At 37.1% G+C, this 26,234-nt stretch overlaps 2 protein-coding genes across 3 annotated transcripts in view; one reads left to right on the top strand and one right to left on the bottom strand.

Moving 5' to 3' along the window:
* LOC306876144 (diacylglycerol kinase eta-like) overlaps positions 1-2,376 on the bottom strand; it is a 77,010-nt gene extending 74,634 nt beyond the window's left edge. Inside the window, exon 1 of one of the 2 annotated variants that reach the window (XM_079427113.1) lies at positions 1,960-2,376. In XM_079427113.1, the coding sequence (XP_079283239.1) occupies positions 1,960-2,235 (276 nt within the window). In that variant the 5' untranslated portion in view covers positions 2,236-2,376. The remainder of the gene's footprint in view (positions 1-1,959) is intronic. The other variant, XM_079427112.1, reaches the window with a different exon arrangement.
* A 1,810-nt stretch (positions 2,377-4,186) lies between these two features.
* LOC306876531 (von Willebrand factor A domain-containing protein 8) overlaps positions 4,187-26,234 on the top strand; it is a 98,939-nt gene continuing 76,891 nt past the window's right edge. The window contains exons 1-14 of the mRNA XM_079427803.1: positions 4,187-4,470; positions 4,780-4,857; positions 5,320-5,450; positions 5,582-5,692; positions 15,552-15,719; positions 16,377-16,541; positions 16,643-16,692; positions 16,770-16,878; positions 17,081-17,185; positions 18,202-18,333; positions 18,440-18,574; positions 18,841-18,918; positions 23,539-23,699; positions 25,214-25,327. Of these exons, the coding sequence (XP_079283929.1) occupies positions 4,332-4,470; positions 4,780-4,857; positions 5,320-5,450; positions 5,582-5,692; positions 15,552-15,719; positions 16,377-16,541; positions 16,643-16,692; positions 16,770-16,878; positions 17,081-17,185; positions 18,202-18,333; positions 18,440-18,574; positions 18,841-18,918; positions 23,539-23,699; positions 25,214-25,327 (1,676 nt within the window). The 5' untranslated portion in view covers positions 4,187-4,331. The remainder of the gene's footprint in view (positions 4,471-4,779; positions 4,858-5,319; positions 5,451-5,581; positions 5,693-15,551; positions 15,720-16,376; positions 16,542-16,642; positions 16,693-16,769; positions 16,879-17,080; positions 17,186-18,201; positions 18,334-18,439; positions 18,575-18,840; positions 18,919-23,538; positions 23,700-25,213; positions 25,328-26,234) is intronic.

A 26,234-nucleotide genomic window follows, 5' to 3' on the forward strand; every position in this document is an offset into this window, starting at 1 on the left:
AGCTATTTTGAATTGTAATATATATTCACAATATTCCAGTTTTTACTGTATTTTTAATCAAATAAATGCTCTTGGTGTCCAGAGACTACTTACAAAACATTAAAAATTATAATTTGACCAAACTTTTCACCACTACTACTGTACATTATACATAATATAATATAATATGTAATAACGTAATAATATATAGTTTATCCATTGCCAGTCAAAAGTTTGGAATAATTAAAATTTTTAAATATATACTGTCATTTTTTTTTTAAAGATTTTTTGAAAGTAAGTTCAAAGAGGTCATTTAAGCTTGCCAAGAATATATTTGTTTGGTTAAAAAAAAAAAAAAAAAAACAGTAAAACCATCAATAATGTAAATGTTATTCAATTTTTTTTTTTTTTTATTGTAACATTTTTTTTAAATGTAATTCATTCCTGTGACTCCAAAGCTGAATTTTTCAGCAGCCATTACTCCAGTGTTTCAAAGTTAAAAACAGCTGTGCTGCTTAATATTTTTTTGTGGAATCTATAATATTTTTTCAGAATACTTTAATGAATAAAACTTGATCTTTTTAATTGAAATTATAACACTGTAAATGTCTTTACTGTTTTGATCAATTTAATAAATTTTGAATACTTTTAACACCTAACTCTCATTAAAAAAAAAAAAGATGTCCAACAAGTCAATGCATGTCACAATTCCTATACCACTTTTATTTTAAAAATTCCTAGACAGTGGACATGTGCAGTTGCATTCATCAATAACTCTACATTGACTGATGAGAGGAGAAGTGATGTTTCTGAATGATTCTTGTTGAAGGAGGCTTTATTTACGCATGTGGTGTGGTTTAAACTGACAGCTCATTAGCATTACAAAAGATCAGCCCCTTCCACATCCAGAACAGCCAGTCTCTAAATATAGCCTCTTAAATAATGTAGGGGGGTGGAGAGCAGCACTCAATAATTAAGTGGATTTGTTCTGGTCAGAAAAGAGGAACTTTTTATTGTGTCACGGCTAAAGTGGGGCAAGACGGCTGAGGTGTCATCTTGCCAAGCAGGAGAGCAGAATCAAGAGACTTCAATTACCATTCATTAAATTACCAATCAAAGACCATGTTAGCATTTAATGGGTTTATGAGGGCTTACAAGTATGTCATAATTTTAAAAAAATTAAGATCAATGTGTTTAAGAAAAAAAAAAAAAGAAAAAAAAAAAAAAATATATATATATATATATATATATACTGATATTTTCTTTGAAAATAAAAATATTTTAAATATATATTTCTAAACGTATTTCTCAATGTCACACATTTATGATTTAATGTAAAAATGTAATGTAAATGTAACCAAGAAAATCACATACAAAATCCAAAGAAAGTGTTTCAATTTTCATTTTTTTTATAGAATTATATTAATATAATATGATTATAAGCCTGTTATATTGTTTAATATTTCATAATCATTATTAATACTGTATAATAGTAATATAATTTCATGCTATTAAATTGATGAGTGCTTTAGGAAACCAAAAGACTATTGGTGCTTTATGAAAACAAAAAGAAAAGAAAAGAAAAGAAAAGAAAAGAAAAGAAAAGAAAAGAAAAGAAAAGAAAAGAAAAGAAAAGAAAAGAAAAGAAAAACCTGTCCATGTTCTTGAGAAAGAGCTCTTTCAACAAGTGGTCGTGACTGGATATCAACAGGTTGAAGGCTGTGTAAAGTAGAGCACTGCTGACTGAGCTGCATTTACTGCATGCTCACTATATGAGAGATGAATTATGGCACAAGCGATGCAACATTCCTGTTCAACCTGCAATCATTCCAGATATTTGAAGCTGTAAAAGCTCATGGATGAGACCCATGTGTGCAGGGCTGCTACTGTAGCACCATCCGCTGCTTACCGGCCTGGACACGAACAGCAAAACACACACACACAGCACACAGGCTTCAGATACGAAACAACGTGTCTTACCTTGCTTCGTATTTGCCCGGAGGTTGACACTTTCCTGATGAGTTTCTGCGGCCCTTCCTGCTCTCCCTCGCTGTCGGATGACTCGTCCACCACCGGCCCGGAGCCCCCGACAGCCCCCAAGGCGGGAAGCCCTGGGGCGGACGCCGCTGGTTTCTCCGGCTCCTGCGGGGAAGAGGCACAGCACTCGGGGTTATGAAGGCGCACAGCCGCTCCCTTCCTCTCCGCCGGGATGCGGGAGCTGGAAAGCGGCTGGAAAGCGGTTCTCTTAGCCGTCATGCTTTTGCGTTTTCCTGCGCAACCGCGCGCCTCCAGACATTCGCTCAGTGCGCTATTGCCAGTGAGCTGCTGTGAAACTTTCCTCGCCGGCTAGTGTGCATGTTCGTGTCTGAACACGGCTGCTGGCTGGTTCTCCTGAGCGCTTCTCTGGCTGCAGGAGGGCTGAGGAAATCTCTGTAGCAAACCCTAGCGGCGGACGGGAATCTCACAAACTATGGCGAGGATACAGCAACAGATGTTTCTCCTGTAACATTATAGCCGACTACAAAACCACAACCGGGCTGAGCCTCAGAATCTAGCGAGAGCTGCCAGATAGACTGCATTTCGGACATTGTTGACACGTCCCGAAAAAAAAGTGCTGTCAGGGGGACAGATTCTACCAAAATGACACAAACTGACTGAGGTGAATTGGGTACCCCTTTTACAAAAAATATGTGACCGTGGACCACAAAACCAGCCTAAATAGCACATTTAAATTTGTAATAATAGCCAACATTACATTACATTGTGTGGGGCAAAATTATCGATTTTTCTTAAATGCCAAAAATATATATTATTGACGATCCTCTTCAGAGATTCAGTTTCAAGCTAATAGTTTCACCTAAAATGCTCTTTCTTACTGTCATGCAGATACATTATACATTTATTCACAATGGCACACATAAAAGCCACGTTTAAGTAGCTAACAGATTTTTAATAATCTGCTTAATTGATGGTTTGTGAATTGATCTAAAACACAAATCCTATTGATTTTATAGATCATCTGTCCAAATATTCTCTGCATTCACATGTCGCAAAAAGAGCCTTCCTATTTTTTTATTTACAACAGGTCGAAATGCGGATCTAAACAGCACCAAACACATTTCCAAATTTAACTGTCTTCCATTACATCATCTATATGAAAACTTCACTTTAAATATCTAAGAAAAGCTAAGAATAACTGTGTTTCCTGCTGAATCGTGCATTTAAAACAAATCACTGCACGCCCAAAAGCCTGGATTGCTAGGAAAGTGATCATTGGTCAGTTTGATACCGATCTCTAAATCAATCCCGTCCAAAAGTTCATCATGTAGAGGAATGCAACCTATCGCCTAATGATCGAGCAGCTCAACAGAAGAAACCATCGCGATAAACCACGACCAGAGATCAAGTGCTGCTCGCTAACATCATGTTAAAATCCCATAATCGGTGCCTATCAGCATGTGGGCTATGTGCGGTCATAAAGCATCTCTCTGATGTGTATCGGAATAGAAAATGTGCAGCGGACAGTACTGACCAGTTCTTCCCAGGCAGGGCTGCGAGTGTATTGGCCATCATCTTCCATATTCTCCTATAGTCCCTCCGCTATAGCGCTACTTTCACTCGTGCAACCGGGCAGTCTATTACACCGAGTGTTATTTCCCTTTCTCCACTCCTCCCTTCTCTATCAGGGTCTCCAGAGGCTGAGCCTCCTTCTCTCCACGTGATAAATGTCAAATCCCATCCGTGACGTCACGGAACCTGCTTTTTACACATATTTTAAAGACTCAATAACTAATCACTAGAAAAACACGCTTTTATGATTATTTAGAAAGATGTGTTAATTCGTCTCTTTAAAAGCAACATACAAATAGTTTAATATTACCTGATCAAATTTGCATGAATTCGTGTTTATTTATAAAATTATGCATTAACAAGTGTTTCGACTTCACATATTGTAAGACAATCATTAAAATGTTCTATTTATTTTATTTTATTAATCCAAACTGTCTGCGTGCTTGTTTATGGTTAAATTAAGTCAGTTCACTTACAACCAAATTTTCTAGATTAGTTACCCTCACCTCAGCAGAAGTTATTCTTTGAGTTATTCCTGGAAATCATCGCTTTGAGAAGATTTTGTTAGTTTGTTTCCCGTTCGAATGTTTAATGATCGGAACTCATAAAGCAGCAGCTCGTTCCACACGGAGGACTTATGAAACGGACGGGTTCTGTCCATCACCAAAATGCTTCCGGCTAGAGATGTCCACTGCTTGTGTAAACACTTATGACGTGAGCATGATGAAATAACAGTGTAGCCGGTATATTTGTAATTGAACAGCACTTGTCAAAGGTTCAGGATGCATTCGCGTATTTTATTCAAAGGCACAGCAGCAGCTGTTGCTGCGAGAAGGATTCGCCATATATTGGGACCCGTGCTGTCAACAGAAGGTTGGAAGTGCAGCTCTCATGAGGTCAAACTCCTCAACACCTCGTCAGGTACTGATAAAGTCTGTTTTATCATATTCTTGGCTTTATAGTTTGTTATTAAGCAGGTTTAGAGGTTAACCCGTCACCCAAAGTATTACATTATTCACTCACAAGTCAAAAATAGCCCACCAATTCCTTTTATTTTACCAGTATTCTGTCTTCAGATATGCTTACGTGCGTCTGTAAATATTGACGTTTTAAAATAAGCCTGCTCTGTTGACAAGGATTGTTTGTAAATGGATACTCCAAATATGATATGTGTTTGTTTGTTACATTTGCTTTGTTTTGCTATTTTATTGAACTATTTTTTCTCCACAGGTGACACTGTGAAGATAGGCGAGATCTCATATGTGCTCAAATCTCCCAGAAATCCAGAACTTGTGCCAGTAAATCATAGTACGTGTCAGTTTTTATAATGTGGCTACTCTGCTAGGACACCTGTGTGAACTTCAACTTCATACCGTACATCCATTAAAAGTCACCAAAAATCAAGCTAATTAAAAATCATTTCAAAAATGGCTCATAAATGTGACATTAGTTTTGAGACATTAGTTTTATTATCGCTAAACGAAACAATCAAACACACATGTCCAGGTGTGTATGCAGCATGTTTAAAATAAATACACAAAACAATCAATTAACATGATTTAAAGATCATAAATATTAAAAATGTAGATGATTATAAGCAATAAGCTAACTAGTTGCAAATTACTTTTTCGTAATCTGCCACTTAAAAAATAAATCATAATTTTATTGTAATTTAATATATATGTGTGTGTGTGTGTGTGTGTGTGTGTGTGTTTGGAGAGAGAGAGTAATATAATAGAGAGAAATAAATTATTTATTTATTTTCTACAGTGATGGAGGCTTTGCCACAAATGATCACCCAACACCTTCGCTGGATAATGCAGAAGGACCTTCTTGGACAGGACGTGTTTCTCATTGGTCCTCCTGGTCCTCTGCGCCGTTCAATTGCCATGCAGTACCTGGTAATTTCAACCATTACCACCCCAAACACCCCCCCACCCCCCCATGCTTGCTCAATTTCTGCAAAGTGTAATACTCAGCTATATCCTTTATCGCCTTTCCTCTTTTTATTTATTTTTTTCTTGTTTGCTAGGAATTAACAAAGCGAGAGGTGGAATATGTTGCCCTGTCCAGAGATACTACAGAGACTGATCTCAAACAGCGCAGAGAGATCCGGTCTGGAACTGCCTTTTACATAGACCAGGCAAGTAGAGCTCTTTCACCTTTCACTCTTCTGCAAAAAATAAAAAAGTACAAATAATTTTAAAATACATATTTATTTACTTTTTAATTTATGCATTTTTATGTATCTTATTTTTAATTTAGTAATTTTGCCATTTAATTATAATATAAAATTTATTTCTCAATCATTTGGAATACTTGATACTAACTGGTCTTTTTTTAATAGTGACTACTGAGCTATTATTCGACTGTTTTTCCTTATATTATAATACATTGCATTTATTGGGAACAAAACTGTCTCCCGGGTCTTCTTCAGCCATGGGGTGTCATTCCGTTCACCAAGGAGGCCATCCTTTAATCAGTCTCATGGTAAATGGAGATGAATTCCCACAGGATCTGGCAAATCCTCCTCTGTTCATCCGAAGTCCAGATGATCAATTATGTCCACTTATTCAGCTTTGTCTTCCCCATTCAATTATTAGCCACAGCTCCTCTGTCATGCTCATATATCTAATGAAATGTTCACTCAGTGAGGAAATGGGGACATGTTACCCTGGAAACGGTCTCCGAGCCTGTTTAAGTGATATAAGGGGTCATAACCTTTGCGATCAGAGTCTGTAGGTCCAGTGCTCCTGATTCTAAAGCATTTTGATAATGAATTGTGCCTTAAGCAGACGGAGTATTAAATCGCTTTTGGCTAAGATTTAATGCACTATAGTCCAAGCTTATAGTGTTGCATCAGATTCCATCATTTGTGCTCGTTTTAGCTGTGTGGAATTAAAGGTGGGCTGCGTGTGGGGGCTGGGAGTTAACTAGAGCAGCTCACGGCTCTCCTGGGCCCTGCGCTCATTTTCAGACCTATATAACAAGCTTTGTGTGTCAGGCAAACGACTCCCAGTTGACTAGCCTTTATGTGTGAATGGGAAATGTTTTAGACTGAATGATCAACTATTCATAGAGGTTTTCTCTGTTCAAAAGTCAATCCGATAGTGTCTAATTTAAGCAGTTCGCTACAAGAGGCCTTGCTGTAATGAGAACGTATAGGTGAAGAATGTTGTGTGCGCATCATTTACATTACAGCACAACCGCAAATGGATTATTGCATTAATGGTTACTACATATAATAAAACATTTAAGGACAAACACTTTTATTAAACACAGACTAAAGAATGGCTTTGTCGATTTTCCTGTTGAAACAGGAAGTTGGGCAGAAATGTTATCAAAGGCGTTATCAGAAAAAAAAATAGCCAATCGCATTCAGTTTGCATCTCACATGTTCTGCTTCCTATCAATATACATTTGCAGACATTTATTCATTTTATAAACTTTGGATAAAATATACAAACGTTTTAAAACTGATAGATATGGGAAAATATCTTATTTTATTTTAAATATTTCCTTTCACATTTTAATGTAATGGTTTCATTTCATAAATTTTATTATTTTGTATTTATTTTTTTAATTGTATTATTTTACTCAGAATTTTGCACTGTTATTTTAGTATTATTTGCATACACATGTAGTATTTATTAATATTTTGAATTGCTTTTATTTGTATATTTTCAGTCAATATAATTTTCATTTAAGGGCCAGTTTTACGAAACAGGGCAAGTTAGCGCAAGAGCGCAATTCCAAGACCGCACCGATGGGAGGGCAAATTTCTGCCGGTGATTTACTACCAACATGCAAATTAAAGAACACAGACGCAACATCTAATTTACATTTCGACCAACACAATATACCAAGCGCAGCGCAAATTAGCTTAGTCGCAAATAAAGAAAAAAGAAATAAAGCAGCCACAGTATGTTGAAAAGAACCAAAAATGAAGGTTTGCTATAAATTTTGATAGACCTGGTGTTGAGGGTTCCAAGTCGTCTTTTATTTCCTGAAGCAAATTAAAAATAACATGGCTTGGCAAATGATATATTCGTATAATGTGTTCTTCTGGCATTCCAAATAAATTAATACGTGTGGAAAACATCCTCCCCCTTCTACCACTCGCTCTCTGTTCTCAGCAGTGCCTCCTCCTAGCAACAATAATTGCAGCTATTTCAAGCTAAAAATAGTTTAAGGCATGCTTTTTTGGGCAATAAATAATGGCACAAATGCCAGTAATTTGACAAGCACAAATGTTAGTAAAACATGTTGCATGAGCCATTTGAATACTCTCCTCCCATAAATTTTGAAAGCGAAGTGACGTGTGACCCATACTCGGGTATTGTGCTCGGTGTTTAACCCATCCAAGTGCACACAGTAGTGAACACACACCCGGAGCAGTGGGCAGCCATAATGCTGCTGTTGGGGTGCCTTGCTCAAGGTTCTCACCTCATTCGTGGAAGAGAGCGCTGTACATTCACTCCCCCCACCTACAATCCCTGCTGGACCTGAGACTCGAACCCGCAGCCTTCGGGTTACAAGTTCAACTCGCTAACCATTAGGCCACAACTGCCTGCTTCCGTCTGAAAGGGAGACCTACTAATGCATATTCAATAAGGTCAGGTGCAAAAAATAACTGTCCACGCCTTTTCAGTGCTAATTCGTCACTGCTCGTCTTTAAGGCCCGGGTATACTTCACTTTCCGCGTTCCGTTCTGTCTCACGCACAGCTGCGTCCACGCAGCTTTCAAAGTATACTCGCCGCAGATGAATGCGAGCGGGCGAGCTCGACATGTGCAGTACCACCAATCTGACTTGTGCTCTCTCAACATTCACCTCGTGCATGCGCTTTTGTATGCGCACCGTCCGCGCTGTCTCAAAAATTTGCCTACACGCGGACAGCCGAAGTATACTTTGGCCTTTATTTAGTAAAACATGACAGTACAATTTTAACGCCAAAAGACGATTTGCGCTGGCTCAAGCTGTTAGTAAAACTGGCCCCAAGTTTTTTTTATATTAGTTTGTTTTTCTAGTTTTGTGCTTTTGTCATTTTATTAGTTTTGGTTACTAATTTTAGTACTTCAGCTTAAAACTTATTTTATTTCAGTTAATAAAAAATTTTACGCTTTTTTTTTTTTTTTTAGTTTTTAAATTTATATTTTATTTCCTCTATACTCCAACTAAAGGGTTAGTTCACCCAAAAATGAAAAATAGTCCATGTTTTACTCCCCCTCAAGGCATCCTAGGTGTATATGACTTTCTTCTTTCAGACGAATCCAATCGGAGTTATATTAAAAACTGTCCTTGCTCTTCCAAGCTTTATAATGGCATGGATTAGGTGTTTTTGTTCAACAGTCCAAAAGCAGTCAAATAAAGCGCTTCCATCCATATTGAAACACGCATCACACGGCTCCAGGGGGTGAATAAAGGCCTGTTGTAGCGAATCGAAGACAAATATAGATATTTAAAACGATACAAACACCTTTCTCTCACTTCTGCAAACTGTCGTAGGCAGAAGCCGTTCTGGCGGATGATGTAAGACTTATGCATAGCGTAAGCGCCGGTGATTAATGACAAAAGCGGAAGCGCGATGGAGAGAGAACTAAACAAAATGCCGAATTAGAAGCACAAAATGAGGATTTGTAAAGAAAAATGTCATAGGATTTCAGTACAAGCCAAGAGGAGACTGGTTTTCTTTTGCTAAAGTAAGGAAACTTTTTAATTACCTTTTTTTTTTTTTTTTAATTGCTCCTGTAAACAAATGTTGGTTTTAGCGAGATTTGCATGCAGTGCGCCTACGTCATCCACCGGAAAGGCACCCTGTGTCCCAATGTGCATACTATCCACCCTATCTGCCCTAAATAGTATTGAAAATTACTACTATAACATAGAATTTAGGATGGATATGCACACTGGGATGCAGGCGCAGTCTCTCGTGAACGCGCGTATGACAGATAGCAGAAGTTACACAAAACTGTTTATATCGTTTTAAATATGGATATTTTTCTTACAAAAACGCATCGATTCGCTACAAGAGGCCTTTATTCTTTATTAGTAATATAACTCCGATTGGATTCGTCTGAAAGAAGAAAGTCATACACACCCAGGATGCCTTGAGGGTGAGTATAACATGGACTGATTTTCATTTTTGGTTGAACTAACCTTTTAACAAAAATTATTTTGAATAATTCTAGTTTTAGTTAACAATAACAATGCTGAAACTCCAGTTTTGATTTCATGGAATATTAAAGCATAATCATTATCCTGGTCCTTGAAATGCAACTATCCATTATACATGATATTATATTCTATGTTCTGCTCTTCATTATTCCACAACAGACCAAATGGGCATTATTTTGTCAAGGGAAAGTTACTTGTGGTCAAAAAAATTCTTTCCTGTTTGGCTTTTTCTTTTTGTCCCTTGTTGGGGTCAAGCAGGCCAAAAGGCATTTAGCTCAGCTTTTTAAAATTTGCTGTGTCATTGACAAACACGCTGGTCTGAGGTTTTAACTAGTCTTTCTAGTCATTTCTAGTAATTATGTGATTATGGTGTTCAGATTGGATATGGGTTCTGAGCTAAATTTGGACCATCTGGCGACATATTTATAGGCCCTGTTCCCACACAATCAGGCATGTATTTACATGTTAACATAATTATATGGCAACTTGTTTTGTGGTCATCGGAGTAGCCCAGAATTTCCTGCCTTTGACGTCAATGCTGTTTGATTCTTTTACACATATGTGTGGATGGCTGCATCTCCATAACAGACCAGATTTAGAGACTCAGACCACAAATGGGGCAAGATCTAAAAAATAAAGTATTTGTCAAGAATAGACGTGAACTGCTCTGTGAAGTGGGTGAAATGACAGATGAACATGGTACAGATAGGAAGGCCTCCTCAAGACAGAAAAATGTCACAGACAGTTTTCCTGATTCTTTGCTTGAGTTTTAGCCGAAATTAGTGTTTTGGTTGAAGTATGCTGTAGTCCAATGTTAATTGTGTGCATTAAATGATCAGGCAACAAATACAATTTTCAAGCTAATTTCACCACTTGTAGCAATATTTAGCCCCGTAGATAATTATGGGTCAGTGGCAAATAACGCATACCTAGGTCTTTAAAAGTCTCACATTCAGATTAATATTGGTTTAATATGGTTTGGAAAGGGAAAAAAATAAAAAATTTCACTATACATTTAATTTAATATCAATGTCAAATGGTGTCACCATCAGGTAATAAAAATGATGAGATTGAGCACCTTAATCACTGTTTTCCAAAAAGGTGGGAGATTTTCTTTTATTTATTTAATTTTGAATCATGAATATCATGATGTTTTCTGGGTGTTATTCCAGTTGACACCTGAACTTTTTGACCACATTTTATGGCTTTCTTGTCACATGACAATATGGCTATACAGTGCCCTCCAAAAGTATTGGAACAGTAAAGACAAAATTTATCTGTTGGCTGTGGAGTCAAGACATTTGCAAATATGATTAAAAGATGAATATGAGACAAAACTACAGAATGTCACGTTTTATTATTGGGCGATTCAACACATAGATGTTTTACCAGCTAAGAAGTTCAGCACTTTTAGAGTTTCATCCCTCTATCTGATGTGAGCATAAGTGTTGGAACAGTTGCCTCACAGGTTTTTCTAAGTGATCAGCTGTGTCCTGTTGCATTAATTCTTCAGATATTATAAAGCAGGGAATGTGTCGTATCAGTTATATCCATTACTTCTGCATTCTGAATCTTGCATTCAATGATGACACTTATAAACCAGGATGAAGATGAGGGAGCTGACTTTGAGAGAAAAGCAAGCAATTTGGATGCTAAAAGAAAAGAGGAAGTCAATTAGAGTTATAGCGAAAACAAAGGGCATGGAGAAATCAAGAGTTTGGAAACCACCAGCGACACCAGCAACCAACAACTACCTGATCGACTGAGAAAACAACAGTAGTTGATGACAGACAAATCATAAAAGCTGTGAAAATGAACCCTAAAAGACGTGTCTGTAAAATCACCAACAACTTCCAGAAAGCTGGGGTGATGCTCTGACAATCTACTGTCCTCAGGAGACTTTGACACAGAATTACAGATGATACACAGCAAGATGCAAACCTCTGACCAGCACCAAAAATAGAAAGGCAAGATTAGAGTTTGCAAAAATGCACAAAGGTGAGCCAGAAGAGTTTTGGAACTGTTTATGGACCGATGAGACAAAGAAGAACCTTTATCTAAGTGATGGGAAAGCAAAAATGTGGAGAAAAAAAGGGAACTGCAAATGATCCCAAGCATACAGCTCATCTGTAAAGCATGATGGAGGTGGTGGCATGGCATGGGCATGCATGGCTGTCTCAGGAACAGGCCCTCTCATCTTTACTGATGACTTAATGAATGATGACAGTAGCATTGAATTTGGAAGGGTACAAAACCATCTTGCCAATATTCAAGCAAATGCCACCAGATTCATTGGGAAATGCTTCATATTGCATCAGGACCATGACCCAAAACACCCTGCCAGTTCAGTCAATGAATTTATAAGGGCAAAGAAATGGAAAGTCTTAGTTTGCCCAAGTCAATCTCCAGATTTAAATCCGATTGAACATGAATTTCACCAGCTGAAGAGGAAAGGCAGAAACTCCCCAAAACAAGCAACAATTGGAATTGGCTGCATTAAAGGCTGGGAAAGTATTTCAAAAGATGAGACCAAGAGTCTGGTGATGTCTATGGGTCACAGACTCACTGCTGGGATTGTGCGCAAGGGATCTGCAACTAAATAATAGCTTTTAATCTTTTATATCTGCCTTATGTTCAACTGTCCTAATATATATGCTCACATCAATGAGTGGGATGAACTCTAAAACTGCTGTTCTTTTTATTTGCTAAAACATGTATGTGTTGAAACGGCTAATAATAAAATGTGACATTCTGTAGTTTTGTCTCATATTCATATTTTAATCATATTTGCAAATGTCTTGACTCCACAGCCAACAGAGCAATTTTATCTTTACTGTTCCAATACTTATGGAGGGCACTGTATATACAGTGCTGTGAAAAGGTTTTTGCCCCCTTCCTGTTTTTTTTATTTTTTGCATGTCACACTTAAAACATTCAGATCATCAAGCAAATATTAATATTGCACAACGATAATGCAAGTAAATACAAAATACAGTTTTTAAATGATGATTTAATTTAAGGGAAAAAACTGTCCAAACCTACCTGGCCCTATGTGAAAAATGAATTGCCCCCTCCTATAAAATCATGAAAGAACCGTGATTAACCACATCATTGTAGAAAGCTGAGTTAAATTTCACTAGCCAAACCCAGGCGTGATTACTGCCAGACCTATTGAATCAAGAAATCACTTAAATAGAACCTGTCTGACAAAGTGAAGCATGCTTAAAGAGCAACATATCATGCCACGATCTAAAGAAATTCAAGTACAGATGAGAAACAAAATAGCTGACGTATCAGTCTGGAAAGGGTTATAAAGCCATTGGCTTTGGGACTCCAGCGAACCACGATCAGAGCCATTATCCACAAATGGAATAAACTTGTAACAGGGGTGAACCTTCCCAGGAGTGGCCGGCTTACCAAATTTGCTCCAAGAGCACAGTGACGACTCATCCAGGAGTTCATAAAGAACCCAGAACAATCTAAAGAACTGCAGGCCTCAATTAAGGTCAGTGTTCATGATTCAACAATAAGAAAGAGACTGGGCAAAAACGGCATCCATGGGAGAGTTCCAAGTCAAAAGCCACTGCTGACCAAAAAGAACACAAAGAACACAAAGGCTTATCTCACATCTGCCAAAATATATCTTGATTATCCCCAAGACTTTTGGGCAAATTTTCTGTGGACTATGAACTTTTTGGAAGGTGCGTGTCCTGTTACATTTGGTGTAAAACCAACACAGCATTTCATAAAAAGAACATCACACCAACATTCAAACACTGTGGTGGTAGTGTGATGGTCTGGGGCTGCTTTGCAGCTTCAGGATCTGGATGACTTGCCATAATTGATGGCACCATGAATTCTGCACTCTATCAGAAAATCCTGAAGGAAAATGTCTGGCCGTCAGTTTGTGACCTCAAGCTCAAGCGCACTTGAGTTATGCAGCAGGACACTGATCGCAAACACGCCAGCAATTCCACCTTTGAATGGCTCAAGAAAAACAAAATTAAGGTTTTGGAGTGGCCAAATCAAAGTCCAGACTATATATCCACATACAGCTGCATCTCAAAAAAAGTAGAATATTTTGAAAAATATATTTTTTTGTAACTTATTTCAAAAAAGTAATACATTTTAATAAATAAAAAATAAAGAATATATATAATGTGTGTGTGTGCGAGAAAGAGCGAGAGGAAAAATGACACCTGTAATTTCAAAGTGAAGGCTTATAATATACCCTACTCTTAAAAGCGCTCTTTTATTTCCTTCTTGACAACCAACCAATCACAGCCTTCAAAAGACCGTGTCATAGCTAGCAACGGGGTCAGCCCCGCCTCCTCACTAAGATAAAAGTTTTTGTCTTTTCCTCGCTCAGAGTTGCTCTCAGATTGGTCTTGAGTCACTTTTAAGCTAAGACTCCTAGTTAGTAATTTTTAAGGTAAATTAGGAGCTCTCTAAAAGGATTCTTAGAATCTTTAGGAATACGGGCCCTGGACTGTTGCTCAGTGGTCCAAAGTCCTGTTTTCAGATAAAAGTAAATCTTGCATTTCATTTGGAAATTAAGGTCTGGAGTCTGGAGCAATACTGGAGAGGTACAGAATCCAAGTTGCTTGAAAACCAGTGTGACGTTTCCGAAGTTAGTGATGATTTGGGGTGCCGTGATGTCTGCTGGTCTTGGTCCATTGTGATTTATCAAGTCCAAAGTCAATGCAGCCGTCTACCAGGAGATTTTGGAGCACTTTATGCTTTCATCTGCTGACAAGCTTTATGGAGATGCTGATTTCCTTTTCCAGCAGGACTTTAGCACCTGCCCACAGTGCCAAAACCACTTCTAAGTGGTTTGCTGACCATGATATTTCTGTGCTTAATTGGCCAGCCAACATGCCTGACCTAAAGCCCATATGGAATCTATGGGATAATATTTTGAGATACTGGACCTTTGACGTTCATGAGCTATAAGCTCTAATCATTATTTAATCTAATCATAAAAATTAATACAAAAAAATGTAAAATGAAATTTTACTTTACATTTTAATGAATTTAGAATATTTGAAACTTCACTTTTTGAAATAATTTTACCAAAATAAATGAACTTTATACGATAATCACGATATTCAAATTTTTTGAGATGCACCTGTGTGTGTATATGTATATTGAAGCATCTTGGAGGTAATGCCACAGTTGTTCTGGATTTAGTCTGTCTCAGTTTGTTCTGTTTCCTCATGTCATTCCAGACAGACTGGATGATGATGAGGTCATATCTCTGTGTGGAGCACTGGCTGTCGTCAGACTCCTTGTGCAAACAAAAATCTCACTGGATTATTACAATTTATTGCAAAATGAGTGCTTAGAAATGTAAACTGATATTTCTTACTGACACACTACAGTAAAAGATACAAATAACTGACAGAAAACCATTTATTAGCTGGTGAAAATACTAGTGTTTAATAATTTTGACCACCACTGTAAATATATATAGTAAGAAATTATTATAATACAAATTATGCCAAACTACTCTTTTGCTAGTTATTCTCAAAAATGTAAGCCTTTCTTACCACACACAAAAAGCTGTCATAACCCTTATGCCAGCTGTGATATTTTGAGTCAAAAAGTTTCTTCTCAAATAGTCCTTGACAGTATTGTACTCTAGAATAGTGACTTTAAGGTTGTTGCACTAGAGAGTTAGACTGAGCTTGTGTCCCTGCCCTTATTCTGCACATTGTTGTCATCTAAGCCCTGTTCTAATAACCCATAGCCCAAATATCATATTCAGAATTGGCTTACTTCCTGCAAGGTGCTTCAACATGCTCCTGTCCTTTCTGTCTCCTTCAGTGTGCTGTTCGAGCTGCAACTGAGGGTCGGATTCTGGTGTTGGAGGGGCTGGAAAAGGCCGAGAGGAACGTGTTGCCAGTTCTCAATAACCTGCTGGAGAATCGAGAGATGCAGCTGGAAGATGGACGATTTCTCATGTCAGCACAGCGCTACGACAAACTCCTGGAGGTGAGGACAACCATGCTGTATCTGCATCCCTCCCTGTGGTTACAGAAGCAGACTGACCAGTCAGAGATCTGGCCTTTAGCTCATGCTTTGTGGCAAAAAAAGCATGCTTTTTGGTTTACACCTGCTATTAGGATGCATTTTGACCAATTGGATCACAAGTAGACGAGGTAGACACAGTCTCGCATTTCAACAACACGTCCCGTAATGTTTTAATGTCTTTTGTGGAACACATTCGACCACGAGTGTCTGCACTATGAAAGCAATCTGGTCAAATGAGTTTTCAGCTACCTCTGGAAGTGATTGAAAGTGAACGAGCTCAAATCGTTTCATACTCCATTTGCACCTGTATTTTAGCACTGTCCACTTGTGATTTGAATCAACAAAAATGCATCTTAATACCATGTGTAAACAGGGCCTCAGATAGAGATATTATTAACACTTTACAATAACTTAATATTTACTTTGTTATTAATTATACCCACACAAACCGCAAAACTAATAGCAACTGCCAGTGGTGGCTCAGTTGAGAACATTTACAAGTCACATATATTATTTATTTCATTTTATTACTTAGTTATTAGATAATATAATATGTTATCTAAAAATAAGTAACATTTATTTCCCAATCTGTACTGTTTGCTATGTTGGTTTTAATAGGAGCACACTAAAGATGAGCTGGATGCGTGGAAAATTGTTCGGGTGAGTGAGGATTTTCGAGTCATTGCTCTCGGCCTGCCCGTTCCCCGATACAAAGGAAACCCACTGGATCCACCTCTCCGCTCCCGCTTCCAGGCCAGAGACATATACTACCTTCCCTTCAAGGTGCTTTCAGACACAGAGAAGCATGTTATGAATATGAGATGTACTGATAAATGTGTAGTGTTACTAGTGTCCGGCCTCTAATGGTTTATGTTTCCTAAAAGGACCAGCTAGAGCATCTATACACAGTTGGACCAAATGTGCCTCCTGAAAGGTACAGTGGTTTTCAAACATGGATTTTCATCAGCCATATTGTAGACTGAATTCTGAAACGGTTTTCTCCCATCTTAGGGTGTCCCAGCTCTTGTCTTTCGCCACTACACTTTGTTCTCAAGAGTCTGCCAGCTTAAGTCTGCCTGATTTCCCTATGGACAATCTTCCATCTGCCCTCGCAGTTCTAGTGAGTAGCAGAATGCATGAAGTATCCTACATAACGGTTCATGGCGAAGTGTGTAATTTCTGCATCACTTAACAGAAACAAATTAACATTGAGAAATATTATAAATGTGATTGTGCTTAAATTTAATTTACATTTGGAGAGGCATTGGATTTGTAGATATGTATTTGTAGATATTGTTGAAGATGATTTGTATCTGTTGCAGAACCTCTTCCCCATGTTGTCAGCGCAGCAGCTTGTCCAGAGGCTTTACCCGTACGAGGTCATGCTGGGAAAGGAAGGCCGTAGTGCCGTAGAAGGGGTGCTTGGTGTAAGTTTCTCCAATGATAGGGAGATCACTCTTACGCAAAATAATAATGGGGTTGTGTAGCATAGTAGATAACCTGGGCCGGTAACTAGTGCTGGGCAATATAGCTGAAATAAATTACCCAGCAGTAGTTTTCAGTCCTACTAGTTCATTTAAAAAATATATATAATAATAATTTGTGCTAAAAAATAACAAATAAATCAATTTTTTTTCTATAATTATAATTAATCACCATTGTTTATATTTCCATAATTTCACATTGAATCTCCAAATTAATGTGGAAACAACATAAAGATGTTATATTTTAAATGTGTTTAATGGCATCTTTTTACTAAGGAGCCTCTTTTTTTTTTTTTTATGAAGATCACTATCATTGATACCAATACTGGTACTTAAGGGAACTTAATCTTAACTGTAAATTGTATATGCATAAATTATAAATCATCCATCCATCCATCCATCCATCCATCCATCCATCCATCCATCCATCCATCCATCCATCCATCCATCCATCCATCCATCCATCCATCCATCCATCCATCCATCCATCCATCCATCCATCCATCCATCCATCCATCCATCCATCCATCCATCCATCCATCCATCCATCCATCCATCCATCCATCCAATACACACACACACGTTTTTTTCCACACTCTTTCATTAAATTAACACAAGAATGGTATTTAATCCTGTTCTTTTGTATGCCCTGATATAACAATACATAGCGATAAGCAAAAATATTTACCCATATGTAGTTTTCAATAAAATATTGAAAAATATGAAAAATACCACACAGGTTTTGTGTGAGCATTTTTGAGAGTTGGAGAATTTTGGCTTGATTATTTGAAACCAATAGCTTGATTGAAATGAATGAACCTATCAACGCTTACACAGTTTTCCCCTTCTAAATCAGAGATGCTATTACATTTGTAAATCGTGAGGCTAGAAAGATACTTGTCTTGTGTCAAGCTCAAAATCACATATATAATTTCCACTAATAGAGACTCTGTTCTCAGAGGTTTGAGTTGACTGATGGGAGCACGAAACCTTCTCCGACTGCTGTGCTGAGCGTTGAGTCTGTGAATGGAGATCACGCAGAACAGGCAGCTGTCACCCTCAACATAGCCAACCAGAACATCACCTTTCAGGTCGGGATGCAGCCATGGTGGTCAATTTGCTTTGTGCTTTATTTGGAAATGCAGATTAGATGAACCGTTTATTCCCTCGAAAGGAAATGCTGTGGTTTCTCTGCAGGTTCCTTCAGGGACGCGGCCGAGTCGCCCACCCAACAGTAGTCCCGCGTTCATCGGCACCCCCACCCATGACTGCTTGCTGGCTGAGATGATGCAGTCCCACCTCGTCAAAGACATTTGTCTGATCGGAGCCAAGGTACACAGGCAACTTCCTGTGGCCACCCTCATTGAGCAAATGCACTTTGAACTAGAAACTTGATGTGTTTCAAACAAGAACAATAGCTCACTTTTCATACTGCCTACTAAGGTAATGCAGGAAGATCATCGGGGTCTTCTGTGTGTGCGTCATGGCTTGCGTTCTTATTTAAGTGAGATTAGATCAGATGAATAATGTACATCATATGCTTGTTTGGTAATATTGCCTTGTGGTTTGGCTAATGCTGTTTCTTGTTGCTTTTTCAGGGTTGTGGCAAATCCGTGATTGCAAGGGAATTTGCTGACATGCTGGGCTACAGCATTGAACCAATTATGCTTTATCAGGTGACGTCAAAACATAAGAAAATAATAAAAACTAATCAGTCTCAAGAAGAGAAATTGGTAACATTTTAAAGGAAGGATCAAAACAAGTTATGCTCGATTTCAACACAAAAATGGTTGTGTCTCAGCTGTTGTCAAATATAGCTTAATTTATTCTAGCAGTAGTTCTACACTTTAGTTTTTGTGGTAATGTGTCACTGATGCTGTCAGTGGAATTCTATTTGAATTGAACATGAAATGTTCCTTTAAAGTTGCGTATTTTTTAATGATGCACTAACAGTCGTCATATATTTGAACTGACACCTAGTGGTGTGGATGAAGCCTCATTTAAAAATGGCAACACTCTCATGACAGTTCATAACTCAATTTTGCGTTTTGGTGAATTGGTGGCAAATTGTACGAATCTCATTCGTATGTTTTTGTGTGATGTGCTTATCGTTGAGGGTTAAGTTAAGGGTTAGACCTCAACACTTAGTTTTTTTGGGGGGTTGTTTCTTTGTTTTCTTAATTTTTTTAAACAACTCAAATCATTCAAAATTCTAACGAATTCACCACCAAAATGTAAAATAACAGTTTCCTTCTAAAATGGCGCATTTCAAACTGTGCAAATTTATACGAATTCACCAACCAATTGACAAAAATGTACATTTGTTTTTACTTACATTTTTACTTACCATTATTGGCAAAATGTGAAATACTTATGTTTTTGTGTGACTCTCTATTCGAACTCATACAAATTGACCACCAATTTGCCAAAATGAAAAAGTTTTCTTACAAAAATAATCTTTTTATTTTATTTTTTCTCAAAACTCATGTGTTCAGATGACTTGAACCATACAATTAATTCATACAATTTCACAATCAATTTGCTTAGCTTATATTACATTATTTTAGCTTACATTTCAAGCTATGTTTTCTTATCAAATCGGGTTAGAAACCATACCAACTGTGCAATTTTTTTTTTTTTTAGTTTAAATTGTGAGGCAGTGGTATCAAGAATGGTCGAGATGCATTTTCAAAGTCGTCCATCTAGCACGTCTACATTACAGCTTTTCAATTTTACCTTTAACCTGGAATATTCTTTTGTAAAATGCAAAATGTTCCCAGTTGTGTCTTCCTTGAACCCCTTTCTTTTGCTCTTTTCTGTTTGGTTCTCTGAATCTCTGAACCTTTGCATCACATGAGCATGGTTTTGTGTTTGCTCAGTTGTGTGCAGCTGTGGACAGTGAGGTTTTCAGATGAGTGTTTGGGTTTTTGGGGGAAAGCTCAGTGTTGTCCTGGGCATCAGCACACAGAGCCAGAGGTCATGCACCACAGGGGCCAATCATTAGTGCTTTTAATATTTGTGATTCTTGTAAGACCACACAAAATATTTTTGAGCTTCAGTCCTTAAATAGCCATGTGTTCTTGGGTCGTTTCTATTCTGGGATCAGAGTCATTGACTGTCCTTGATCTCCCCCAGTTATCATTAACCGCATTGGCCCTATTCAGCTGTCAGAACATGAAATCTAGTGAGCTGGCTACGTAGACAGCCTTTTAAGGCATCATAGTTGTGCTCCCAATGCCAATTCTGTTTAAAAACGCAAAAGCCTTTACATGCAGCATGACACTATAATAATACAATAATTAACTAAATATAAAATGTAAGTCAAAACACCCTAATGTACCATAATGTAGCAAAAATAAGAATAAATAAAACTATTTAAGTAATCGTATGTGACGTGAGACTTCTGTAAATGTCCTTGTACTTTTTTTTAACAATAATTATACAGTAATTCATCACAATTTTGACAGTTTTATTTTTAAAGTAAAACATATAAATACTTTTACAGTGTTGAGGTGAGCTTTGTGAGCATTTGTTACTTGAAGCCTATATATAATATAGCCTGTATATAATGCATTAATTATGTCTCATAATTCACCATAAAGTGCATTATGGTCATTATAACCACAGTTATAATACATTGTAATACTTCAGTTGTACACCTTTAGAAAGTACAGTGCATTAAAACACAAAATGAACAACCAATTTTATGTGTAGCAAGGAATCTGCGAATATTCTAATGTATTTTAACTTTGTTTACAATTATTTATTATGTATTATGAATGCCTTTTATAATGCATTATACAAAGTATTAGCAAAAAAGTTCTCTAAAATGATTGACTCTTGTACTTGGGATTTTATTCTATTCTGTGAAGCACTTATTTGACACTTTTACCCAGTTTTGTGTTTTATTTCATGCATAGTATCACATTATTAGCTTAGCAGCATGTTTCTCCCTATGTAGAGTGTTGCAAATCAGTAACTTACTACTAAGGCAGCTCACTAAATTTTGAGATGGTTAATGAAGGAATAGTTGTTGTTTTTTTATTATTATTATTATTATTTTTTTTTTTTTTTTTCCCAATAACACATTTTTAACAGTTAAAGCAATAGTTAACCCTGAAATTACAATTTGCTGACTATTTACTCACCCTCAGGCCATCCAAGATGTTAGATGAGTGTTTTTTCATCAGAACAGATTTGAAGAAATTTACATCACTTGCTCACCAATGGATCCTCTGCAGTGAATGGGTTCCGTCAGAATGAGAGGCCAAACAGCTGATAAAAACATCACAATAATCCACAAGTACCCCATGTGACTTCAGTCCATCAATTAAGGTCTTGTCATATTAACGCTTCCTCCAGTGAAAAAGTCCATCCCCAGTTGTCCTCTCTCATCAAAATCCACTGACATTTGTTTTGGTCTGTTTTTGTCTTGTAATCTGGGCATATTTCTCTCCTGATTCAGACAAGACAACTTTTTCATTTGAGAAAGCAATAATCTAACCTATAGAGGACTTGCCTTTTAGCTGGTAGCAACAGTTTCATGTTAAAAACGTCTTCATGATGGATTTTTCACAAACACAGCTTTTTGCTTTACTTGAGTGGTGTGGATTATTGTGATGTTTTTATGAGCTGTTTCTACACTCATTCTGACGGCACCCATTCACTGCAGAGGATCCATTGGTGAGCAAGTGATGAAATGCTGCATTTCTCCAAATCTGTTCTGATAAAGAAACAAACTCATCTTGGATGACTTGAGGGTGAGCACATTTTCAGCAAGCTTTCAAACTTTGTGAAAAATGTTAACTGAGACTTCAGACAAAATGTAGTGAGGAGCTGATGTGAAGGGCTCTTGCTGCGTGACCAGCGGCCGGGTGCTTTTCACACCAGCTGAGCGACCCGTCAGCATCTGGGTCTGATCGCAGCATGCTCATGTTTTGATGCACCTCATGCAGACTGTGAAGAGCCGCTCAGAGCAGAGTGTAAACATTAGCGCCGCAGGTAGTAAAACACTGTGTGCATGTGTGCGTTTGCACTGGAATGTCGGGAATTCCTTTGGCTCAGTGAGAATAGAACAGGAAAAGGAAGCTGTCTGTGCATCATGCTTAAGTTATTTTTGCCCGGTGAAAGCAAGAGGTCATAGTGTATGGGGAAAAGAGGAATTTTGTAGCACACTTCATCTTGTTAGCCCTCTGAAGCCCTTTTATGAACTCGTATGGGCCTCTGCTTGTCCCTGATGACATAAAGTGCTCTTAGTTGTGGAAAAAATACTACGTCACAAGCCAGAAAAGAGTCTTGGCACTTGCTTTGACAAGCAATAATGTTTTGTGTCTTGTGTTTCCTCTTATGATAGTTTTGTTCTCCCTGTGTAGATTCACCTTTAGATAACTTTTCAATGTTTTCCTTACCTTAAAATTTAATGTGAATTTTCCTCAAATAATTTGGCAAACAGTCTTAGTGGGAAAAGTTCAACTGATCATAATTTAATGCTTTAAATTGAATTTAGTCTATAATAATAAAAATAAAATATGAACAAGAAGCTTTATATATGTGAAATTGATATTAGAAATTGTGTAATATTTGAACGTACTTGAAGTTAGTGAGAGATTTGTGATTCATTTACTGCTCTAGAAACATTTCTTATTATTATTATTATTAAAGTTGATTTTTTTGTGGTATTTTTGTGGAAACCATGACCATTTTTTTTTCATAAGGATTCTTTGATGAACAGAAGGAAGGAACTGCATTTATTTAATATATTTTAAATTGAATCTTTTGTAACTTTATAAATTATCAGTATCTTAAAAAACAGGGTTAATATTATGTACTTAGTGTATATATGGTATGTTAAAGACTGTGGTCCAACGTCTGAGAGAAAAAAAAAAACAGACCAGTTCTAAAATTAAGAAAAATGTAGAACAAATCAGAAAAGGTACAAAACCACATACAAAAATGTAATTAATTGAAAATTTTCATTTCACACCATATTTATTAAACAATTTGCCAATATATTGATCGATCACTACTTGAGATCATGGCACAGCCGTTTGCTTAAATCTTGAGTCATGGTGGATATGTTGTATGATTGCACAAAGTCAGTCACAGCAATAACATTTCCAAATCAATGTAAAGCCTGAGTGTTCACAGAGTATGAATGATTGACCTCAGATGCACTTGTAAACCCTGTATGCACACACCTCTGTCCTTCTTTCACCCCTGCCTCTCTGTCAGCGCACTACAGGATACACTAAATGACAGGCGTTGCCTCTCCCTCTGTGTGCATGTGTGTGTGGTAGGATATGACTGCCCGGGACCTCCTCCAGCAGAGGTACACACTGCCTAATGGAGACACGGCCTGGAGGGCCTCCCCGCTGGTCACTGCTGCTCAGGAGGGCAAGCTGGTGCTGCTGGACGGCATCCACCGCGTCAACCTGGGCACTCTGGCTGTGCTTTCCAGGTCAGTCTCAATCCATACTACACTTACTGTGCTTAGCCTCAGTCTAGAGGCTTACATTGTAACATTCCTAACCCAGTGTGATGCCATCTTTTTTTGTATCGTCCATCCAGAGTGGTCTGAATTCACATTTACATTCATTCATTTAGCAGACACTTTTATCCAAAGCAACTTACAGTCGAGGAATACAACAAGCAATTCATCATAAAGAGGCAAATATACTCAGGAAGTGCTCATAATACAAAGTTTCAGAAATTGTTCAGATTAGCACAAGATAGACAAGGCGGGATTAAAGAAAGCAAAGGTTTAAAAAAAAATATATATATATATATTAGGATGCTGTCAGATGTTGACAAAAGAGATGAGTTTTCAGCTGTCGCTTGAAAATTGTCAGGTATTCAGCATATCTATAATATTATCATTAGTAGTAGTAATAATAGTAATAATAAAAATAGGAGTACTAATAATAGTAATTCTTATTATATTATAATTAATTATGATAATTTGAATGTTCATTATATGAATATAGTAATACTACTAATTCTGCTTCTACAACTAATAAAAATAATTCAATTATCATAATATCAATAAATTAACATTATTACTACAACTAATTTTTACTTATTTCATTACGTATTAGTAGTAGTAGTAATTTATTATAGGGAGTTAAATTACTACTGCTGCTACACTACTAATAATAAATTGTTATTATAAAGATTTGAATTATAATTATTATTGTCACTTATTATTCATTTATTGTCAGTTTTATTAGTAGTAGACGTTGTATTTATTTATTTAGTATTATTATGAACATTTGAATTACTACTGCTAAAAATACTATTAATAATAATTATTATTATTATTATTAACAATAATAATTTATTGATATAATTAACATTTAATTAAACATTACTAGTACTGCTAATACTACTACTAATAATAATTTAATAATTCAAATGGTCATAATAACAATACATTATTATTATTATTATCATGAAAATGTGATTTGTTATTAGTAGTTGTAGTAATTTATTGATATAAACATTTGAATTATTGTTACTACTGCTGATAATAACAACAAAAATATGTATCACAAACATTTGAATTATTAGTAGTAGTTGTAGTAGTAATTTTAAATGTTCATAATATCAATATTGTACACAAATGTTGATTAATATTAATATTATTATTATTATTATTGTTAATAATAATTTTATAATAGGTGGACAAATTAGTTGAAACTTGCTGTATCAGGCCTGGTTAGGACACAGTGTTTTATCTACCTCTCTTCATAAATGTCTATTAATAATTTTTAGCACAATATTTTTTCTATCCTTTTATTTTTGGTCTTTTGGCAGTTTTTCTTCCCCTCTTGGTGAACACACTCTTGGTGTGAAAACCCAGCACTGCTATTTCTGTGCTTGTGTTTTTCACTTTGGAGCAGATTGCTGATCGTCGCTCTCTTGCTGTAGTTCTTGATTTGTTTGGAGATTAATCTGGCCTGTCTACCGTCTCAGGTTGCTGCATGACCGCGAGCTGGCTCTGTATGACGGGACTCGACTACTGAGGTGGGACCGTTACCAAACTCTAAAAGATGAGCTACAGCTCACTGATCAGGAGCTGCAAGACAGGTAATATTGTAATCAAACAATTGCATGAACCTGCTCAACTAATTCACGCTACTCCACGCCTACACTCCAGCGAGGGGACTAAGATCAGAGGGCAAACTTCTCCTCCAGACCCCTAGAACTCGCTTAAAAACCAGGGGATCTAGAGCCTTTGAAGTGGCTGGCCCCACCCTCTGGAGCACTTTGGTCGGCCTTGTCTCGTGCATAAATGTGCTCTAGAAATAAAACTGAACTTGAACTTGAGTTGAAGGTGATGTTCCTTCATCCAGCAAGAAATATCTGTTTTAAATATATACCATATGTCCAGTAAAAATCCTTATGAATCAATCAGTTTTATTGAAGTCCTCTGAAGAGACACAATTGCTTTATATGATGATACTCAAGTTCCATTATTCGAATGGTTTTGCTATAATTAAAATGCATTCATATAATTATTTAATATATGTGGATTGCTCCTATGTCTCCATTTAAGTTGGATAAGCACATAATGGCCTTAGGACCGGTCTGAGGCTCTCGTTAATTTATAAATGTTTTTATGTCCAGCTGAGGTAATGCTTTTAAGAAGCATGCCATTGAAATGAAGTACTTGCGTGCGGCTGGTGTTCTGCTTAGTGTTTTAGAAATCCCAGCACCTATCATTTCTCATGAGAGCGCCATCCATCCATTGGTCTCAGTTCCAGCAGCAGTTGCAGAGTGTTAACTGTTGCTGTGGCTTGGCAGTGTGCCGCCTTCATGGAACAGAATGGGAATCTCACGCTAATCAACACCTGTATGTGTTCGTGGGGGGAGATGTGAGAATTCAGCACATTCATAGAAGCCCTTCTTTATGAACGGTCTCAAAGCAGTCAGATGATTATGACATATCCAATGTTTTTTATCTGACTTTATTAAAAGGATAGTTCACTCAAAC

Source organism: Barbus barbus, assembly GCF_936440315.1.
Source record: "Barbus barbus genome assembly, chromosome: 10".
In the NCBI taxonomy this organism is placed as follows: Eukaryota; Metazoa; Chordata; class Actinopteri; order Cypriniformes; family Cyprinidae; genus Barbus; species Barbus barbus.